The sequence below is a fragment of the Carettochelys insculpta genome, chromosome 5 (assembly GCF_033958435.1).
Source record: "Carettochelys insculpta isolate YL-2023 chromosome 5, ASM3395843v1, whole genome shotgun sequence".
NCBI classification, from domain to species: Eukaryota; Metazoa; Chordata; order Testudines; family Carettochelyidae; genus Carettochelys; species Carettochelys insculpta.
In genome coordinates this window covers 126,975,765-126,995,994 of record NC_134141.1, presented here as the reverse complement: position 1 = coordinate 126,995,994, position 20,230 = coordinate 126,975,765, and the positions used below count along the sequence as shown (strand labels likewise).

Sequence of the window (20,230 nt, the reverse complement as noted above, 5' to 3'; positions counted from 1 at the left end):
CTGGCCCCAGGGGCGGAGCCGCGGCGGCGTGCGGCACGTGCCCGGCGCTACCCGGGCACTTCCGGGTCACGTGACGGCGAGGCGGCGGGCTGGCGCGTGGGGATGGAGCGTCCGGAGCCTGTCGGGGCTGCAGCGGCAGCAGCTTTCCAGCCCGGCGGTAGGTGGCAGCGCGGCGCCCCCTTCCCCCCCCCCAGCGCCCCCTGTCCCCCCGGCCCCGGCCCCCGCCCCGCTGCACCCCCGGCTCCCCCAGCCCCCCTCCCCCGGCGCCCGGTCTCCTGGCCGCAGCCCCCCTCGCCCGGCGACCCCTCTGTCTGCCCGGGGGCCGTCCAGCCCCGGGGTCCTCTGCCCTGGTTCTGTCCCCGTGTCGCGTTCGCTCCTCTTCCGTCAGCCCCCCGGTGCCCTGTGCTCACCCCGCCAGTCGGCACCGCGGTGCCGAGCCTGCCGGGCTCCCGCCTACCCTTCGCCCGGGCTCCGTTTGGCCCCGGCTCGCCCCAGTGTATGGCCCTACCCACAGTGCCATGTGCCTGCTCCCCTGAGCCCCTGCAGGGCCCTGTCTGCCAACCCCTTAGCGGACCTCCTCCTTGTACCCCCGTCTCCCCATAGTGCCCTGCACCTGCACCCGCCCCGGCATTGCCAGCACAATGTCTCCCCATCTGCGTGCCCTGCCCACTGGCCCCAATTCCCTGCAGTGCCCTGTCTGCTGGGACCCCACCCCCAGACCTTGCAGTGCTCTGTACCTGTCCTGTCCTGCAGTGCGTTGGCCCCACATCCATGTACCCAGTCCCCTGGTCTTCCATATCTTGATACCCTCAACACCTGACACTCACCCACCTTCCTGCATAAACCCACAATAATCCCTTCCTGGTCTCTGGTCCCTTGCCCTTCCTTCCCTGACACCCCTTTCTCCAGCATTGGTCCCCAAGTGCTTGCTACCTATCCCCCCAATTCTCCCAGGACCAGCATGACAACACCCCCATCCTATCACCCCAGCCCCCTCTCCCCAATCTCTTTTACCAGCGTTGTTCCCTCTTGCTTTTCTCACTGAACAGCAGCGAGAGCGGATTTTATTCCCCTATTAAAATACAAGGTCCTGTGTCTGGAGTGGAGGGAGCTATGGGCCTAACAGGGATAAAGTCCCTCTAAAGAGGCCTTGCTGAAAGACCTCCCTTCCCTGTGTGGGCAAGCCATGTCCTTCAGGCTCCCCAATGGCTGCAGCAGCAGAGTGTGACATTAGCCAGCCCAGCCCCAGACCTTCAGGGAGCAGGCCCTTAAAATTGGGAGCGGGGGGGGGCTCCTGGTACCAATGATAGATTGTAGGTTCTTTCTGGGTCTTGAGCTGGGGAGGTGTCACATTGCCAGCTTTCCTCAGAGCTGGGTGGGGCTGGAACCTTCCTCGTTTTCCTAATGCAAATCGACAAGTATCAGAGAGGCAGCCGTGCTAGTCTGTATCTTTAAAGACAGCAAGAAGTCCTGTGGCACCTTATCAACTAACAGCTCTTTTGCAGCATAAGCTTTTGTGGGCAAAAATCTGCTTCATTAGACGCATCTGACAGAGCGGCTCTTTGCCCACAACAACTTATGCTCCAAAATAGCTGTTAGTCTATAAGGTGCCACAGGACTTCTTGTTAATGCAAACTGAGGGTTTGATGTCTTCCCCTGATTCCAGGAGCAGGGGGGTTAGAACCAACAATTTAGGGCTGTACTGCCAGGAATTGCATCCCCTGCTCCAGAGAGCTCTGAGCTGCAGCCGTACTGGGGTAGTTAGCAAGGAACAGGATCTGCAAACATACCTGTGGAACACCCCAGCTTGTGCCCTGCAGGCTTTACAGGAGAATGAGGGTGGGGCAGTGCTGGGTGGGGCTGGCCACCTAGCCAGGGGCTGAGTCCCAGAGCAGGGTCTGGGATCTCAGGAGATAGGGCAGTTGCTGTGTTTCCGTGTCAGGTGTTAATCCCGACACCCTCCCGCTCTGCCTGTGCGGGTTGGATCGGACCGGCACAGCTGAAGTACCCGGGTCAGTTATTTTAGCCGGACAGGGGCGATGCCCCACAGAAGAGCAGTTTCGCCTCGTTCACGTCAATCCCCTTCCTCCCCCAGAGCACCAGCACATCCGCTACAACCCCTTGCGAGATGACTGGGTGCTGGTCTCCGCCCACCGGATGCGGCGCCCCTGGCAGGGGCAGCTGGAGAAACCCCCGCAAGAGGACATCCCGCGTTGTGACCTGTCCAACCCGCTGTGCCCTGGTGCAACACGAGCCAGCGGGGAGGTACTGCACGGGTGGGGGTGGGGGGAGTGGCATGGGGGAAGGGTCTGCTAGCCTGGTTAACAGCGGGAGGGACTTGTCACAGGTCATGCAGAAAAACTGGGGCAGAGCTGGGAATAGAACCCAGCAGTCCTGACTCCCAGTCCCCACCCTGCTGTAACCTATAGGCACCACTCCCCTCCTGGGGCTGGGAATGGAACCCAGAAGCCCTGGACCTAAGGCTGTGGGAGGGAACTGGGGTTGTGGTAGGAGGTTTGGGCGCAGGGAGGGCTGAGGGGTTGGGCTCTGAGTGGGAACGTGGGCAAGGAGGGGGTTGGGGTGCTGACTCTGGGAGAGCCTTTGAGGGCTGCAGGGGTGTTTGTATTTGGGGGCGGAAAGGGGGGTGGTGTGCAAGGGCGAATGGGGTTGGGGGTGCTGCGCTTATTGGGGCTCCCCCTTTGCAGGGGCTCTTGGGGAACAGGGGCTCTGCGTGCTGCTCCCCCTCTGCATCCCCCAGCCACCCCATGTGCTCCCTTCCCACATGCGTCCCCAACCCCTCCTGCTGCCCCCAGGAGAGTTAAAGTGGCTCATGTGGGCTAGTCGCTGTGCGTGGCTGCCATGTGCTGCTTCCAGGACCCCACAAAGGCAGCCGCACATGGAGGTTCCCGGCCCTGGCCCCAAAAGGCATTGGGCCACGTGCTGGCCCTGATGCAGAGCTAGCGCCAGGAGGCTGCTCTCGCCCTCTTGTGCTGCCAGTGGTGCCCCTCAGGCTGTTTAAATCGCGCAGGGAGGGCTGGGGGCTGTGGGTGGCAGGTGGGACCATGCATCAGATTTCCTCAAGTTCGGATGGAGCTGGACCCTGTTACAGTTCTCTGCCTATGGCAGCTGAAGGGACTGGTGGGGTTTTTCTGCATGGCGTTGGCTGAGTGCCGGCCAGGGTGGTGGCGGCTGGAGCCTGTCACTGCTGCACAGGGGCCCTGGAGAAGTGGCGTTTGCCCCATTCCAGGCAGTTGGGTCAGCCTCACCGCAGCTGCTGTGCTGGCCTCCCTGCATGGCACAGTGACCTGGGACCGAGTGTGTTCCACTTGAGTCCCTCTGGGGCTGGCTGAGGGGCACCGACGGCCCTGGGACCTAAGCCAGGCTGGGGTCCAGACACCTCAGCGGACTCTGTTCACCACTGATGGTGATGGGGAGCTGCCCCTGGAGGCTGCGGGGAGGCTGGCTGCTGGCTGCAGGGACCGTGCTTTAGCAGGTAAGGGCGACACTTGCGTGTGCCCAGCTGGGCGGGGTCGTGCCGGCAGCCGTTTAAAGCCGGCCTTTCTCTGCCAGCCCCACTCGTGCCTGGTGCGTTCTGAGCACCCCTCCCCCTCTGCAGCACGTGGCTCTGGTGGACACGGGAGGCAGCGGGAGCCTCCGTGCTGGTGAGCTCATGGGTATACCAGCACCGTGGCTTGGCTGCTCGCGGCTCCAATGGGGGTGGACCTGGGGGGGGTGCCCTCGTGGCCCCAGGGTCCCTGTGCTTACAGCCTTCCTCTCGTTCTCTTGGCTAAGGTGAATCCGCAGTATGAGAGCACGTTCGTCTTCGAGAACGACTTCCCAGCGCTGCAGCCAGATGCCCCGGAACCCGGTAATGCCCCTGGGGTACTGCCTGCCCCGGTGACCAGCCTCAGAACCCTGCTGCCATCCAGCCCCTGCAGCTGTCCCTGGAACCCCGCACCACCTGGGGTGTTTGCCCAGCCCATGTAATCAGCCCCAGAACCTGGTAACAACCCCTGCAGCACGGCCCCTGCTGCCGTTACCGGAACCCAGTGACTCTCTGTGGTGCTCACGAGCCCCGGAACCCGGTCACGCCGCCGGCAGGGCTTGTGGTGTTACTGACCAGCCCAGGGGCTGGAGCTGCTGGCTGGGACCGAGGGTGGAAGGCGGGAGCAGGAGAGGCTGAGGGCCATTGGCAGAGCTGGGTGGGCATGGCTTGCGCTGCACAAGGCTCTGACTGGTGCTGCTCATCCCTGGCCCTTGCTGTTCCCGCTCCCTGTCCGTCACTGGCTCATTCCTGTCTCCCTCCTTCCCCAGATGCCTGTGATCACCCTTTGTTCCACGCAGCATCTGCCAGAGGAGTTTGGTAAATGAACCCCAAGGCCTTGGCTGAGGCCATTACCCCCCTGGCCTGCCCGGGGGCCCAGATGTGTAAGGAGGGAGCAGCGGCTGTGCCGGGGCCCTGCAGCTCAGGGGAGTTCCCAGCCCATCTCCCACCCTGCTTGGCTTCTGGCTGTGGATGTGAAGGGATGCTTACAGAGGGGAGCGTTCTGCATGGACGCTTGTCGTTCTGCTGGCTTTGGGCCCCCACCCTGGCCTGTCTCCCACAGCAGTGCACCCCCCAAGGGGTTAATGATTTGGGGCATCTGGGAGTGATCCCAGCCCCACCCCCGCGGCCTCTCCCTACGTCCCAGGGTCTAGCCCTGGCTGCGCCCAGCGGGCGGGTGACTCTGGCTGCTGCCCGGCTTGCTGCTCCGCAGTGGGAATGGGGCACAGGCTTGCAAGGCTGAGTTCATTCACACTTGCTGAAGACGGGCCCCTAGAAACACTGGCAAATAGCCCAGTGCCTCTATTGCTTCGGGCCAGCACCGCTGCTCTGGGTGCATGGGAGCCCAAAGGGGGCTGGGACCGGCCCAGGGAGGCTCAGTTGCTGTAGCCTGATCTGACTGTGGCCTCTGCAGAATCTGCCAGTAACGGGTGGGGGGGCGGTGGGGCTGAAGCCTGGCTCCCCCATCGGTGCCCTGGCACTTGGCGTGCACCCCCTGCGATCTCTCCCTCCCGTCTCACAGCAAGGTCATGTGCTTCCACCCTTGGTCTGACCTGACGCTGCCGCTCATGTCGCTGGCGGAGATCCGGGCCGTGATTGACAAGTGGGTGGAGCTCACGGTGGAGCTGGGCACGTCCTACCCATGGGTGCAGGTCAGTGCAGTGAGAGAGGCCAAGGCCCTGCAGCGGTGCACGTGGCCAGTGATGGGGAAAGCCCCGCCCCCCCCAGTGTATGCACTGCCCCCTCTGGGGGGTACCAGGGGAGTGCAGGCTGCAGGCACCTTTGTACAGGTGTGGAGGGGATCAGGTGGCTGGCAGCTGCATGCCCAGGCTGTGGCGTGCCCAGGCATGGGTAGCTGTGTGGCATTCAGTGCTCTCCCCCGGCTGCAGGGACTTAGCTTGTGAATTCTCTCTGGCTGGGGCAGGCTCTGAGGAGCTGGGGGTGCTGTCCCCCTTGCATGCTCTCTGGCTCTCAGGAGCCAGGTTCTCTGGGTTCTAGTCCCCTGGCTCACCTGTGTGCAGTTATGGTTTCTGCCCTTGCCGGGGTCCCTGCTGTTCCCCGCCTGCTCTCTGGTCTGCGCTGGGCGATGCCAGGAGCTTTGTGTATCAGCCAGAGTGGGGCTGCTCCTCGTGGTCTGGAGAGGCGGCCTTCCCCCTTCTTCCCAGTCACTGGTGCGCCAGTGCCCAGGTCCCTGCGCCCCTCACCCGTTGCCTGAAGCTTTGCACAACTGCTCGATCGGTGGTTCCCAAACTTTTCAGCATCACCCCCCCACTTTTGATTTTTGAGGAACCCTCAGTCCCCCGCCCACCTCTTCTTTACCATCATCCAACCCCCCTTTAACAGAAAACTCAATTGGTCATTTAAAATAAACAAAAACTTGATATAAGAATGTTATTTAAAATTAAAAATAAGCACAAATAGTGTTTTGGCCCCTTATGAGTGCCTGGTGCAGCCCCAGCTGGCCAGCCGCCCAAGCCCCACCGGAGCTGCTCGCACCAGCTGCCCACCTGCCTGAGATCTGCACTGCCAGAGCCGCCCACCTGAGCCCTGCACTGCTCGGAGCAGCTGCCTGCCCGCCAGCCACCCAAGCCCCACGCTGCCAGGGTCAGCTGCCCGCATGCCAGCCCGAGCCCCACAAGCCGCCCGCCAGAGCCCCTCCTCTCCCACAAAGCCAGGCACCACTAGCCCCCCTCTTACCCCAGCCCCCCATCTAACCCCATCCTCCTCCTCCTCCCCCACCCCACTGCTCCAACCCACATTCAGTCACCTGTGCAGGAGGTAGCTAGCTCCACGTGGGTCTTTCCGGCTGCCTGGTTCTTACAGTGATTCACGTAAAATGGCAGGGGCTCTTTCTTTGGGTGGGAAGAAAGATGCGGGGGCTGGGTTGCCTCATGCCCCCCCACTGGAATTCTCTCCCCCCCCCCCCCCCCCAGGGGGGCACCCCCCCAGTTTGGGAAACCATGTGCTAGATCATGGACTCAGAGCGCTCGGCTCGTCTCCATGGGCCATGTGCACTTCAGAGCCAAGGGGAGAGAGCCTGTCCCGGCCCGTGGCTGAGGGGCTGAGCTAACGCTAACAAGGGATTCTGCAGTGCACCACGGAGCTTGTCTGGCCTCCATCCCTGTCTGCCCGGGGGCTCGGTTCTCTCTGCATCTGTGGTTTAAACCGCTCTGCATCACCCTTAAGTGGTGGTGGGGAAACTGAGGCACAGACCGGGTGGGTGACTGGCCAGGGTCTTCCATTGACAGAGGAAGGGATAAAACTCAGACGTTCAGGTGCTCAGTGCAGAGCTCCAACCGCTAGGCTTTGCTGCTTTGCCAGAGGCTGCTGCCAGCGAATGTCGGAGCAGTCCCAAGAGCTTCTTTTTTCTTCTTTCTGCAGATATTTGAGAACAAAGGGGCCATGATGGGATGCTCCAACCCTCACCCGCACTGCCAGGTAAGGGAGCTGGCTGCTCACAGCCTGGGGGCGCTGCTAGGATTTGCGGGGGAAGTGCATCCCCTTGCTCCTCTGCAAAGCAACTCTTGGGAGTCCCATTGGCAGATCCCCCAGCCCCTGGCATCTGAGCAGCCCAGACAGCAATGACGGCATAGCCGTGGGCTCTGAGTCCTACCCCGCGGCTTTCTGCTTGCCTCCCCCACCTGCCTCGTTTCCTCCTGCCCAGTCTGTTCTTATCTGGCCAACAGGTCTCCATCTAGGCGCCCCAATGCTGCAGTTGGACAGAGTGGGGTTTGACTTCACCCCCGTACCTGACCATAGGTTCTGTAGGGGCGGGTGGGCTGGTTACTGTCAGATGTTGCCCTTTTGCAGGGTACTTTCCCCGCTAGGTTCTGTTTCATTTTCATCTGAGTGAGTGAGAGAAGGGCAGGGGGGAAGAGAGAGAGATATTGACTAGTCCTGTCTCCTTTCCAAAGCCAGTGCAAGGTGGAAAGGAAAGTGTAACTAGGGCAAACTGAACTGACTCCAGATTCCCGTGGCCTCCGTGCTGACATCCCAAGCCGAGGGACCGCCCTGTTCTCCCACATACAGACAGTGCCATGTTCTGACACTGGAGCTGCTTAGTGGAGCCCGATTGGGTCAGGATTAAGATTGGGTGGCCCCTAATCAGAGGTGGAAAAAGTTCCCCAAAAGTTACTTGAGTAAAAGTGCAGCTGCTTGGGGGAGGGGAGAATGTATTTAAATACAAGTTATTGATGTTCCTCTTAAACACTACTTGAGTAAAAGTACACCCGTGTCATCTGTAAAGCGTAACTCAAGTATCCGGAAGGAAAAGCAGCTGTATGTTTACTCAAGTAATGTGTCGGTACTTTTTCCCCCTCTGCACATCATGCACCTTCCTAGCTGCTGCTCCTGAGCCATGTGGGCGCCCAGGTCACTGTTTATCTTGGCTTAGCTGCCTGGAGTCTGGGTCATGGCTGCGCATGGCAGCTGCAGACGTGGGCCTGCAAGGGGGCTGCATGCTCTGCTCCCATTCTCCCTGTTTGTTGCGCTGGGAGGCAGTGGGGTCGGCTGTGCGGAGGACAGGGCAGCAGTAGCTACTTGCATTGCTTCGGCGACGGACCTGCCGAAACAGGGCCCCGGTGCTGGTTGACAGCAAACTTTTTGGGAGGCAGATGGAGGGGATCCCAGATACCCTGTCAAATTGTGCAACCCCCTTGGGCCCATCGTCACAAACTGCTTCTCTCTGTGCTCCCCGCCCTGCCCTGCTGGCTTCTTCTTTTCTCTCCGCTCCCCGACTCTGGCCTGTTCCGTTCTCTCAGCCGCCCCCCGCCCCGGTGGTTTCTGCTCCAACCAGCGTTACGGTGCCTTTGGCTGCTGCGATGATGCTCAGCCTCTCCCTGAGGAGGCAGCTGCGCTGTGTGGCTGTAGATCAGTCTCACCCTTAGGTGGCAGCATCACCCTGCAAATGGCTTCTCCCCCGGTTGCTCCAGGCGCTGCTCGCTCCGACCCGGCAGGGCGCTTGCAGAACCCTCGCGCCGTTGAGGCTGGGGAGCAAAGGGGGATTGTGCCTGCCACTCGGGAGCCTTTGGAGCGGGGAGGCTGCCTGGCACTCCCAGAGAGCTGCTGGCACCTTGGCACTTAGGACAGAGCAGGGAGCACCAAGCCCTTTAGCTTCCCCAGCTGGCCCTCCATTTCTGGCTGGTGTCGGCCCGTGGCACAGCCCTGCCAGGCAACTGCAGGGGCAGATGGCGCTTCGCCCACCCCCGCCCACGTGGGGCTGTCCTTCACCCTTGTGGTGCCACCTTCTGCCAGGCCCTCCCTGGACACGGGGCAGCCCCACGCTAGCCGTGTGGGGAGACGCCGGGAGCTCCGCCGGTGATCCCCCTGGGGCGGGGGGTGCTCCGTCTCTCCTGCCCAGCGAGCCGTTGGCCTCTCCCCAGCAGGGCTGGTCCCAGCGGAACCCCTTAACAGAAGGAGCGTTCGCTGTGATCCGCTCCCTGGGCAGGCGGCGTTGGGGCATGTTGGTACTTGGGTGTGTGCAACAGCATCTAGGGGCCCCAGCTCCAGCCTGCTGTGCGTGTAAAGATCTCCCGTTCCTGCCTCCCAGCCAGGATGCTGTGACACTCCCTCCGCGCTCTCCCCTCTGGCCGGCTGCTGGGCACTGCGGTCGCTGCAGCAGAAAGAGGCGGGGGACAGGGCAGCCTTCCGCCTCTGGCACGAGAGCCTTCTAGTTCCCAAGGGCCGAGCCTGGCTGAGCAGCCGGCTCCCAGCTCTGGAGCTCAGTCGGGCCGAGCGCAGTGACTGGTGAGACGCAGGCAGGAGAGGCCCTCTGAGCAGGGGGGTGGGGTGAGAAGCAAGGCTGCCAGGTTTGGGTGGGGGAGCCTGTGGCACGCCGACAGCCGGGGCCGGTGGCGGTAGAGGGGAGTACCCGCAGGAGACCTGCAGATCGCCAGTGTAGGGCAGGGAAGGGTAGGGGCTGGCTGGTGGGAGCCTCTCGCCTGAGCCCAGGCAGAATAAAGCTGCGGCCAGATGTACAAACTGGAAACAAGGTGCTGACCTCGGAGGGGGCGGTGAGCCCTGGGACCAGCACCCTCTGGCCGGGACTTTCCCTGAGCCGAGGGGTCTCTAGCTCAGCTATGTGCTGTGGGGCTGGAGGTGGATCTGCGGGTGCGGCTCTCCAGCCCGGGGGGTGCAGGCGACCTGAACAGGTGCCTACAGCCGGTGCTCTGGCCTCAGCCTCAGGCTTTGGCTTCTCGGGATCCTGGGGACAGCCCAGAGGGACCAGCTGAGATTGAGGGGGGTGTGTAGGCTGATTCCAGGAGGATGCACTGCATGGTGAGCTGGGCCAGCAGGCCAGGGTGTCGTCCCGTCCTGTCCTGTCCTGTCCACCGCGTGGGAGCGCCAGGACCTGGGATGCCTGAGCTAGCAGGGGTTGGATCCCTGGGGGAGGGGCAGTTCTGGGAGCGCCAGTCCCAGCTGTGTGGGGCGGGGACGCCAGGGGTCCCCTGATGGCTGTGGCAGATGGTGGGCCCAGGGTGTGGCTGTGGCAGGGGCGTCTGGCGGGTGAAGGAGGAGCTGAGCTCTCTTCCCTGCTGAGACCCGTCGGCCCCTGAGGTTCGGGGGGGTGGGGGCAGTGTGCGTCCCAGACTCGGGCCGGGAGCAGGCTTGGGGAGGGAGGAGGGAGAGCAGCGGGCACCAGGTGCGCAGCTCTGTCCTTGCCAGCAGGGGGTGCTGTGCTACCACAGTGGTGCCCACTGCAAGGAGCGTGGCTCCCCCCTCCCCCTTCCTGTCCTGGGGGGTGGGCGGCTCGTGGCCTTGCAGCTGCTCCTGTCCTGCCCCCCAGGTCTGGGCCAGCAACTTCCTGCCCAACGAAGCGCGGCTGGAGGAGCGGACGCAGCGGCAGCACCTCCGGGAGCGCGGCTTGCCCATGCTGCTGGAGTACGCCCAGCTGGAGGCCCAGAGGCAGGTAGTGACTGGTGGGCTGGGCTTTGACTCTGGCAGGGAGCAGGCTCTGCCGGCACCAGGGCTGGAGCCCTTTTGAGCAAGGCCCCGTTCCTGAGACTAGCTCCCCCGGTGGGGAAGGGAGGGGACGGGACGGGACGGGGCAGCTCAGAGGGCCCTGTGAGTGTGTGTGACCCTGGCACCCTCCCACAGCTGGGCACCGACAGCTCAACGCTCCCGCCACTGCTGCCAGCCCGGGAGATCTTCCCTAGCTGGCACGGCAGAGGCCCCTGGCCCGGAGCACCAACGTTCTGCCCGTCGCGGTGTCTGGGCAGGGCTGGCAGGGCCAGCCTGTCCCCCGGTGCGGAGGGCTTTGCAGCCCCTCAGCACAGCGTGCCGTCCCTGCAGGAGCGGCTGGTGGTGGAGAACGCGGACTGGCTGGTGGTCGTCCCCTACTGGGCCGTGTGGCCTTTCCAGACGCTGCTCCTGCCACGCCGTCACGTCTGCCGCCTCCAGGAGCTCAGTGACAGCGAGAGAGACAGTAAGTGGTGGCCATGGAGCAGGGACAGAACTGCCTCTGGCCTGCCCCGCACTCGAGCCCTTTGGCAGCGTCATGCCAGCTGCCCTCGCCCCCTCCAGCGGACCATCAACCATCCCCACTGACCCGTCCTTCACCGGCAATCCTTGTTCTCTGGCCCGACCTATTCAGCTTAAAGAGCAGGTTACGGGGTGGGGTGAGCCCCTGCCCAGGGAACCGGGATGTGACGGTGGGTCCCCCATCTAGCAGAGGAAGGTCTAACTGCTGCAGTGGCTGGAGGTTGGGGCTAGACGCGCCAAGGCTGGAAAGACGTGTGAATGCTCCATGGTGAGCGTAATTAAGCACAGGCGCCGTTTGCCAGGGGCGCGGTGGGTTCTCCAACGCTGACGAGTGCAGCACTGAGATCGGTGTCCCCCCCCCCCACCCCCAGCTCTGCGCCAGGGCTGCTCCGCCGAGAGCCGTGCCCAGGGCCGTGCCGTAGGTCAGAGTAGCTGATTGCACTCTGCTCTTGGAACCCCCAACAATGCTGTGGTGGGGAGGTGCACTTCCTGGCTCCCAGCGAATGAGGGGTTAACCTCCAGCTGCATCCCCTCTCGCAGGGGCCCTGGGGAAGGGCTGAGGCATGGAGTAAGGAGAAGCTGTGGGCACCGGAGCAGATGAAACCGAGGGTTAAGTTGGTGGGTGGGGGCTGGTGGGGGGTTAGAGGAGCAGCGTTCCCTTCTCAAGCAGTGCCAGAACGAGGAGACAGTCAGTGACGTGGTCCCTCTCCCTCCTTGCACACGCTGATCAGCAGTGAAATAGTTACCTGCCCTGGTGTTTGGTGGGCCATCGTTAGGCTCCAGAGTGAATGCCGCCTGGGCTTGGTAAAGGCACGGCGCTAGTTCTTGTCTCCCCAGGGGCTCGCTGGGGCGCTGTGAGCTAAACTGGCCCTGCTGTGGGGTGGGCGCCCAGCCGAGGGTCCGAGGGGCGGGAGCACTGGCTTGGGTCCTGCTCTCTGGGGAGAGAGGCCTCCCCACGCTGCCTCGGGGGAGGGGAGCGCTTCCCTCTGTAGCAGCGGGGGGCGGGGGGGGAGTTTTGTGCTTTTCCTCTGTCCGATCTGCCCTTCAGTGCCAAGGGCTCCCTGTTGGCTGCACCACGCGGCCGAGGGGCTGGGCCAGGCTGGCAGGTGGCTCGAGGTGGGCTGCCCGCTCACAGTGCCTGTTTGCAGGTCTGGCTTGCATCATGAAAAGGCTGCTCACCAAGTACGACAACCTCTTTGAGGTCTCCTTCCCCTACTCCATGGGCTGGCACGGTAAGTGGCTGGGCGCAGAGCTGGGGCTGAAGGACCCAGGGGCTGGCGTGGGGCACCCTTGGTTCAAACCACCCCCAGCCGGTCACAGTGGCTCTTCAGGGGCCCCTGAGCGGAGGCTCGGTCCTGTGGCCGGTGCCTTGTGGAGTTCGTCTCACTGCTGGCCTTGTGTCTGGCAGGTGCCCCCACGGGGCCTCACTTGGGCGCAGACTGTGGGCACTGGCAGCTTCATGCCCACTACTACCCACCCCTCCTTCGCTCAGCCACCATCCGCAAGTTCATGGTGGGCTACGAGATGCTGGCACAGGCACAGCGGGACCTGACGCCGGAGCAGGTGAGCACTGGCGGCTGCAGGCTGGGAGTTCACACCCCCAAGGGATGGGCTGTGGGGCAGGGGTTTTGTGCCCCCATAGGCCATGCCCTGAACTGCAAGGGCAGCCCCCAGTTTCTCCCATCCAGCCCTAGTGGGCCAACCCCCTGAGGGTGTTGGCCGCTGGGTCCGCTGCCCTGGCTGTGCAAGACTCTCTCTCCTTCCCTGCAGGCAGCCGAGCGGCTGAGGAACCTGCCTGAGGTGCATTACAGGGAGAGGCCCCGGGAGGCAGCGTGACGAGCCGCGTCGGATGAGGAGGGAAGCTGGTTCGCTGCAGGAGGTGCTGCAGGCTGGGGCGTGGTTATGCTGCTTTTTCTGATCAGCAGGAATGGGTGTCTCTGTAGCTGGAGGCTGGTGAGCAGAGAGAGCATGGATGAGACCGGCAGACAGGCTGCTGGCGGGGCAAAGACAGTCACACTCAGGCTGGGCTGAGACCTGCAAACTCATGTCACTTGTGAGCCAGTTGGAAAGTCCTGCAGGTCTTGGAAGCAGCCTGTTTACTTCTGTCCCATCCTCCACGGGTTCCCTGAGGCAGTGGTGTGCCTGGCTGTGTTCAGAGGAGCGGGAAGATGGTGACTGGGTGAGCTCCCCACTGCTGTTGCCCCCTTGCAGCCCTTAGGCTGCAGCCCGCTGTGTGAGCAGGAGGGGACACTGTGGTACACATTAAAAGGGTGCCCCAGCGGGGTGATTACTCGCTACCCCTCTGGGCTCCTGTGTGCCGTGGGGTCCAGCTCTGCTCCCCTGCACGAGGGGCCTGCTTCGAGCTCTTGGCAGGCAGGGGTGGTGGAGGGAGCAGCCCGGAGTGTGTCTAGTGGCTGCTGAGGGACATTTTCTCTGTTGCCTTTTTTGAACCCCTTTTGGTCCATGATGCTAGGCCAGTCTTTGGTGCCGGCCCCCACCCATGAGTCCCTGCTGGTGTTAGGTGAGCTCCTCGGGTGGGTTCAGAGCCCCTTGTGTGATGAGGTTTGGCCCCGTGCTGCCTACCCGCTGTTGTGTGCCATGGCCGGGGCTGCTCACCAGCCTGCTGTCTCCTGCTGCTCTCTGTGGTGCTGGGCTTTTCGCTCACTTCAATAAACCGAACAGCAAAGCTCTGCTGCCTCCTGCTGCCGGGAACCCCGGGGCCAGATCTCAGCTGCTGTACCCTCACCCAAGCTGCGTGGGTATGCGCCAGCCGAGGCGCTGGGCGGGGGGAAGGCAGGGTGGCACCCTCACGAGCTCTCCGTCTCTGATGGGCAGAGCCTGCTCGTTCCGTCCCGCTCACTCACAGCTGCCCTGCGTGCTGCCTTGCCAGGCCTGCTGTGTCAGCAGCTCAGCGAGGGAGTCCTGGGGGATTGCACCCCGCTACTGCCAGGCTGAGCCCGGCCGGGCATTCGGCTGCCTCTGCTGCGCACGTGCTGCTCCCTTGTGGCTGGTAGCACCCGGCACACCTGCCACCGGCACGGCTCCCTCCAGCCCTGTCCATGCATTGTCCCTCCAGCCAGCCGCTCTCCCATTTACCGATGGGGAAACTGAGGCACGGAGTGGCCACTACGACTGACCCGTGTCTTGGGGTGACTGGAGTGCCCGCCTGTCTCATTCATTGAGGCCTGAGCACAGAGTGCTGAGCCAACCCTCCTCCTGTCTCCTGCACCGGCACTGGGCCTTGTGCAGCATGAAGCCCTGGCACCCAGCTCACCCAGTGGTGCTGGGGGCACTGCTCTGCCCATCGTGTGCTCCCCGGGGCGCTGGGGGCGCTCTGGCAATCTCACCCCCTCCCTCCCGGGGCGCTGGGGGCGCTCTGGCAATCTCACCCGCTCTCTCCTGGGGCGCTCTGACCAGCTCACCCCCCGTGGTGCGCTGGCGGTGCTGCTCTGAGATGAGCTCAGGGCCCCCTGCTCTTTTGCTTGGCTGTGACCTCTCTCCTCGGTCCTTGCTTGCCTGCGGGCAGGACCGAGCACTGTGCCCTCCATGTAGTTAGAGGTCAGCTTGTTCCTCAGGGGAAGCGCCGTTTCCTTTCTCTCTCTGCATGCACCAAGATCCTCACGTTCCCCGTCCCCCTGGAGCAATGGTGCTGCCAGACCCAGCGGGGGGCAGCAGGAGCCTGGTGGGAAGGGAGCTGGTCCCTGGCTGAGTCCCAGCAGCCAGGCTCTTTGCATTCCATGCCCAGCTTCGCCGCTGACTCACCGGGTGACCTTGGAACAGGCAGATGCTTTGGCGGGGGCAGCCTCACTGGCTTAGTGCACTGGAGGATGCAGAGGCGCCGGCGGGCAGGGGAGAGGGGTAGAGCCAGGCACCGGTGTTGTCACAGAGCTCAGCGGGGTACACCCCTGCCCCGGTGGCCTGGCCCAGCACCGCTCACGAGCAAGGGAGCAGAACGATTCAGGGCCTGGGGAGGCTTTGGTACGAAGGAAGCCTGGAAAGACGGATCAGCTACCTCTGAGAGGATGTGAGCGAGGGCTGCTGAGTATGGCCCTGGAGAGAAGGGAGGCTGGGCTCTGAGCTCGGAGCACATGGTGCAGAGGACGGGCATTGGCCAGAACAGCAGCCCAGTGCCAGCGGGGAGAAAGGAGAGGCCTTCCCGCAGTGTACAGTTCGCTGGCGGGCTCTGCTGCGGCCGAGGGCGTAGCGGGTGTTCCCATGGTGGTAGGACAAGCCCCAGATGGTACACAGAGATCCGGATCCCCAAAGCTTTTGCAGCAGATCTGAAGCTTCTGTCAGTGTGACCACAATGGAGGGGAATCCCCCAGGGCTGGGTTATTCCACAAGGGGCTGTGGGATCTTGTCCCTTTCCCAGAAGCAGCCTGTGCCAAGGGCCAGCTGAGTCGAGTGAGAATCTGGTGAGCTCGCAGTCCTGGCATCTGCCTGGCAAAGATGCTGCAACGTGGGCAGCTGTCCCTGCCATAGCTCTGGCTTCTCCTTGGGAGTTCTTTAATGAGGGCAAGAGAAACTTCCCGCACATCTGTAATGAGACTTGTGTTGTTATAAAGTGTTTAATTGGTCCCCAGGCGCTGGCTGTGGGGCTGAGTGGGTAAATGTTCTCTGTCAAAAGTAGTTTGCTACCCACCAGGGACTGATTTTGAGCAGAGTTTTCCCCCAGGAGTGTTGCAGCGTGTGGCGGGTGCAGCTGGGGTCGTTAAGCTCCTTGCAGTGCAAACCAGCAGTGTAATACAGGTGTGAGGTTGGATGCCCGACTGGTCGAAATCCCTGTGCTCCCAGCTGGACTGAGAGATGTGTGTTAGCGAGTGGAGCCCAGCTCCTGCCCCGGGGTTCTGCGGGGGTGCCAGCGACTCAGAGCTGGTGAACGACCTCAGTGCTCTGCACAGCGAGGGTCTGAGCCAGGCCGGTGGCGGGGGCGGGGCAGCTTCACTCACCAGCTCTGCCACTGCCTCGGTTCTGCCCTGCAGCACCTGTAATCCCAGCCCTGGGCTCCTCCAGCCGCCGTTGCCCTGTAACCCCAGCCTGCACCTCTCCCCCGGGTCCAGCCTTGGGTATCCTCTGGGGAGCTGATGCCGAGTGCACACGTCTCGGTCTGGGCTCGCCCCGGCCCTCGCGCCTCTCACGGTGGCTGGAAAGAGGACAGCAACACCAAGGCCTGTGCTCAGGGTTGTCCCAGCCAGGCCTCTGTCCTGCAAGTGGCGGTGGCTGTTGCAATGCCTTGGGGCTGAAAGGCGAATCCTGCTGTTCGCCACCGCCTGGGGACAAGAAACCCCCTGGGCTGGGCCCAGCGCAAGGCACCTCCCTACTGGCTGGTTCCTGGCCCTGGCAGAGGGGGGAGCCCAGCAGGTGGGGGCTGGCCTGCCTTCTTCCGGGGCTGGTTTGTGGTCATTGCTGCGGGGCTGGCCAGAAAGCTCAGTGCCTGCCTGGGGCGGGGGCAGGGGGGCAAGTCGGCTAACCCGGCCCCATCTATAGCTGACAGGCAGCGAGAGCCCCCTCAGCCCTGGGGCTGGGAAAGAGCTCAGCTCCCTGGCCTGTCAGTGTGTAAGGGGGCAGCCTGGGTGGGCGCTCCCCCTAGGGCAGCTTGTCCCCCTCAGCCTCTGGAAGCAGCAGCCCTGGGGCGGTGGCGCTGAGGGCTTGTAAGGAGCCAGGCTCTGTGCAGCCCCTGCCTGAGACACTGGGGTTGGGTTCCTGTGTAAGTTGTGTGCTGCGGGTCGGGCCCTGCCCTGGCGTGGGAGCGCTCGGGGCAGCTGCCCGTTGGCCGGAGATTGGACGTGTCCTGTCCTGGGCCGCTACAAATCACTAGGGCTGTGCAATCCCTCCACCCCGGATGCCAGCGCCTGCTGCCCTGTGTTGGCAGAGCCCCCGTGAGGCCAGCCCAGGGGTGAGTGCAGCCCACACCGCTGCCAGCCGGGGCCCTGCCTCTTGGGGCAGAGGGATGCTGGGAAGCCCTTCTCAGCTCTGGTGTTGCCCAAGCCCCGGGTGTGGTGCAGGGCCCGGCTGACCTCTCTAGTGCCTGTGTGGTGCTTCCTGGGGAGCGGCAGGGGGATTGGAGCCAGGACAACTGGGGCTTGGACAACATGCAGCCTCCACCGCTGCTCTAACTCCCCCCGTGGCTCTGTGCAGCTGCTCCAGCCCTGCGGTGTTTCCGTCAGCCCGGGGGCCTGAGCCCTGATACCATCCAGCCGTGGGGCGCTGCCTGGCCCTCAGCATGGCCGTGCCTGGGGGTGGGTCCTGGCTGTAAGCCTTTGGAGCACTTGTTCACCCGCGGCCACCTGAGCTGCAGGCCCTGCTCAGCACAGCACCTCGGTGCCCCTGCCAGATCCTCCCTGCAGGCCTGGATGAGGCCCAGCCCTACTCGGCACACGAGTGGGGGCAGCAGGCGTGGGGGCCGGTGGTTCCTCTCAGGAGAAGCTCCCCAAAGAAACCCCGGTGGCTAATTCACCATCGATGGCTGGGCAGCTGGCCAATGGCCCTGGCTGCCTGTGTGCTGGTGTTTCTCGGGCAGAGGCGAGGCCGGGGGGGTGGGGGGGCACCTGAATGGGGCAGCCTTGGCTCGGGTGGCTCAGGGGATGGCTGCTGCTCTGATCATTGCTTCGGCCATGGGAAGAGCCAGCAGGTTCAACAGCTCAGCATTGCTCTGCACTGAATGAATCCCAGCGCACCCCTCTGTGACTGACCAGAGAGCTCCAGGGCCTGCTCTTTGGTGCAAGAGCCAGGTCAGCCTTAGGCATGTTCAGGGGCTTTGAACATCTCTGGACCAGGGCAGCTCGGCCACCTTAGATTGAGTTGGGCATTAGATTTGCCACAGCAGCTCCTGCTACAGTTGAGGTCTGGTGATGGTTTCAGTTCTCGGCCCCTTTCCACTCAAGCTTCCAGTCACTCCATGCAAGAATTGGCATTTCATGGAGAAGTTTGTTACTAAAAGAAGTTTGTTTTTTTTATTTTTTTTTTTTCCCCACAAAAATGTGTCAGCAGCTATCACTGTTGTTTTCTTTAACGGTCTAGTGCCTTTTAAAACTTTAAAAAATAGTTTTCAAAATTTTTCATGTACTGGCAACCAGATTTCTCGTCAAAGAAAAAAGCTCTTAAGCCTTTCCAGAATGCTTCCAATTAATAAAAAAAAAAAAAAAAGATTTTTAAAAAGATAAAATGGCAATAAAATGAAAACCAGCTTGTTTGGACACTTGAAAGTGAACAAACCACCACAACAACAAACCCACCTCAAAGCTTTGAAATTCATTTTCAAATGAAAATAAGGTTTGGGTTTTTATTTTTTATTTTTTTTTGGACATTTTCTGTTCTAGAGTGGCTGAAATCTTTTGAGCTGAACTTTTGCAGCTTTAGTCTGTTTCTCAAGGGTACTTTCCAACGTCTATGGGTTGACGCAGGTGTGTTTCAGGATATCTGTGTAATGTATTTGACAAATAACATGAAAGGTACAATCAAGGGTTGAAAAAGAACTAGAAAAGTCCCTGGCAAAGCACTCAATAATCCAAGAGCTGCAATGCACATGAATATGAGATTATCCTTAATCTCATCAAACCATTCTTTTTATAACCCCTATTTTAAGAGTAGGGCACACAATGGTTTGCAGTGTGGCATGCATTCACTGCAGCACATTCACAGACTTTTTACATATTTGGTTTCCTCCTGCTTTACGGGTGTGTTTGTACTACTGTCTTCCTGACTCCCTCCCCAACCTTCTCTCTCTCCCCGGAGGACACTGGGGGGAGTTCTCCGACCTTTGAAGATCACATACTATTTGCTAGTTAGACAAGTTGTTCGTTTTGGGGCCATTCCCATTGATCAAAAGTTATTAGGACTTTTTTTGTTGTTTTTTTGGTTTTTAACTTTGCAATGAGAGTGTTGGGAGCCACAACGTTGTCCTGAAAGATTCAGAGCGGCAGGTTGCAGACCCCTGCCCTGCCCTACCCTGTGTCAGAAACTGGGAGTTGGATGGATGACTGTCAATTGCCCTGTTCTGTTCCTTCCCTCTGAAGCACCTAGCGCTGGCTGAAGACAGGCCACTGGGCTGGATGGAGCTTTGGCTGATGCTGTATGGCTGTTCTTATTTTGTTTTGTGAGTGCCCAGTGGGGCAGAGTTAAGAATCCAGGGGCATGCCCTTGTGCCAGCCTTGCTGGGTGTTTTCACGCTGAGCTGTGCAGAGATCAGTGGCTCTCAAATGTTTTGGAGCACAGCCTGCCCGCTCAGTGCGAACCTTTTCCTGGATCACGAGCCAGATGCCCCTGAGGACAACAGGCAGTTGCTTATCTCTAAAGGCCTTGAATAGCAAAACTGTAAATCTGCAGCTCCTAGAAAGGGGCTTATATGTCGGTCTGATTGATAAACTTGCACAAGTGCTGCAAACTTCATTTGAAATAAAGGAAAATGTTAATCTATGTCCAAAGTAAAAGGTTTCAACATTGTCTCTGTTTACAGCAGGGGCGGGAACCTCTTGGGTGTGTGGGAGGTCACTGACCCACAGAAAAGTCAGGTGGGGGTCACAAGTGAGAAGCAGAAGAACCTCAAACCCCTTGCTGATGTGGGCCCTGAGTGAGATCTCACTCCCCTTGTGCTACAGCCTCATGCGGTGGGTTGGGGGACCAAGGCGTAGGGCTTTCCACAGGCCAGATGAGCTCTTCTGGGGTTCCAGGACTATAAGTATTGGGCGAGGGGGCCATGCTGTAGAGTGGGGCCAAAAATGCAGGGTCAGTGTACAGGAGGGGGGCTGCTGAAATGTGGGGGCTGGGCAGGAGGTGGGTACAGGAGTGGGCTGGTGGTGTAGGGTCTGGATAGGAAGGGGATCTGGTTGGGAGGTGCAGGAGGAAGGGGGCTGGGCTGGAGGGGGCACTTGAGGGGGAGGGCACTTACGTGGCTCTCCACTTCCTGCTGCCCCCAAACACGCCCTCCGGTGCTCCCATTGGAGCCGTTTCTCCCCACACCTTCCCCACCAGCTGGACCCACCCTGTGAGGCTCAGGGGTCCCTTCCCTGGGACACGGGGGCCTTATCGATCGCATGTGGAAGATCAGCTGGTGTCTGCTTGCTCCCTGCTGTGCTAGGCTGTGTTCCTCCCAGGCCTGCATATTTTGGACTCCCCTGGGGTGGGGGTTGTCTACTGCCCCAGTGAACTTTGTTTGACGCCGACCCCACTAGGTTAGCCAGTCTCCATCCAAAGAGCCCCACCCCCTTT

General features: G+C 61.6%; 1 protein-coding gene across 1 annotated transcript; it reads left to right on the top strand.

Moving 5' to 3' along the window:
* Positions 1-26: 26 nt before the first annotated feature.
* GALT (galactose-1-phosphate uridylyltransferase) lies at positions 27-19,452 on the top strand. Its single transcript, XM_074995859.1, has 11 exons — positions 27-157; positions 2,096-2,265; positions 3,793-3,868; positions 4,315-4,363; positions 5,067-5,196; positions 6,926-6,982; positions 10,329-10,451; positions 10,835-10,967; positions 12,172-12,255; positions 12,432-12,586; positions 12,794-19,452. The coding sequence occupies exons 1-11, from the start codon at positions 103-105 to the stop codon at positions 12,857-12,859; spliced, it is 1,098 nt and encodes a 365-aa protein (XP_074851960.1). The 5' UTR covers positions 27-102; the 3' UTR covers positions 12,860-19,452.
* The last annotated feature ends 778 nt before the right edge of the window (positions 19,453-20,230 follow it).

Coding starts and splice junctions, on each gene's coding strand:
- GALT (XM_074995859.1), top strand. CDS start 103: ATGGAGCGTCCGGAGCCTGTCGGGGCTGCAGCGGCAGCAGCTTTCCAG. Junction 158..2,095: donor AGCAGCTTTCCAGCCCGGCG/GTAGGTGGCAGC, acceptor TTCCTCCCCCAG/AGCACCAGCACATCCGCTAC. Junction 10,968..12,171: donor CAGTGACAGCGAGAGAGACA/GTAAGTGGTGGC, acceptor GCCTGTTTGCAG/GTCTGGCTTGCATCATGAAA.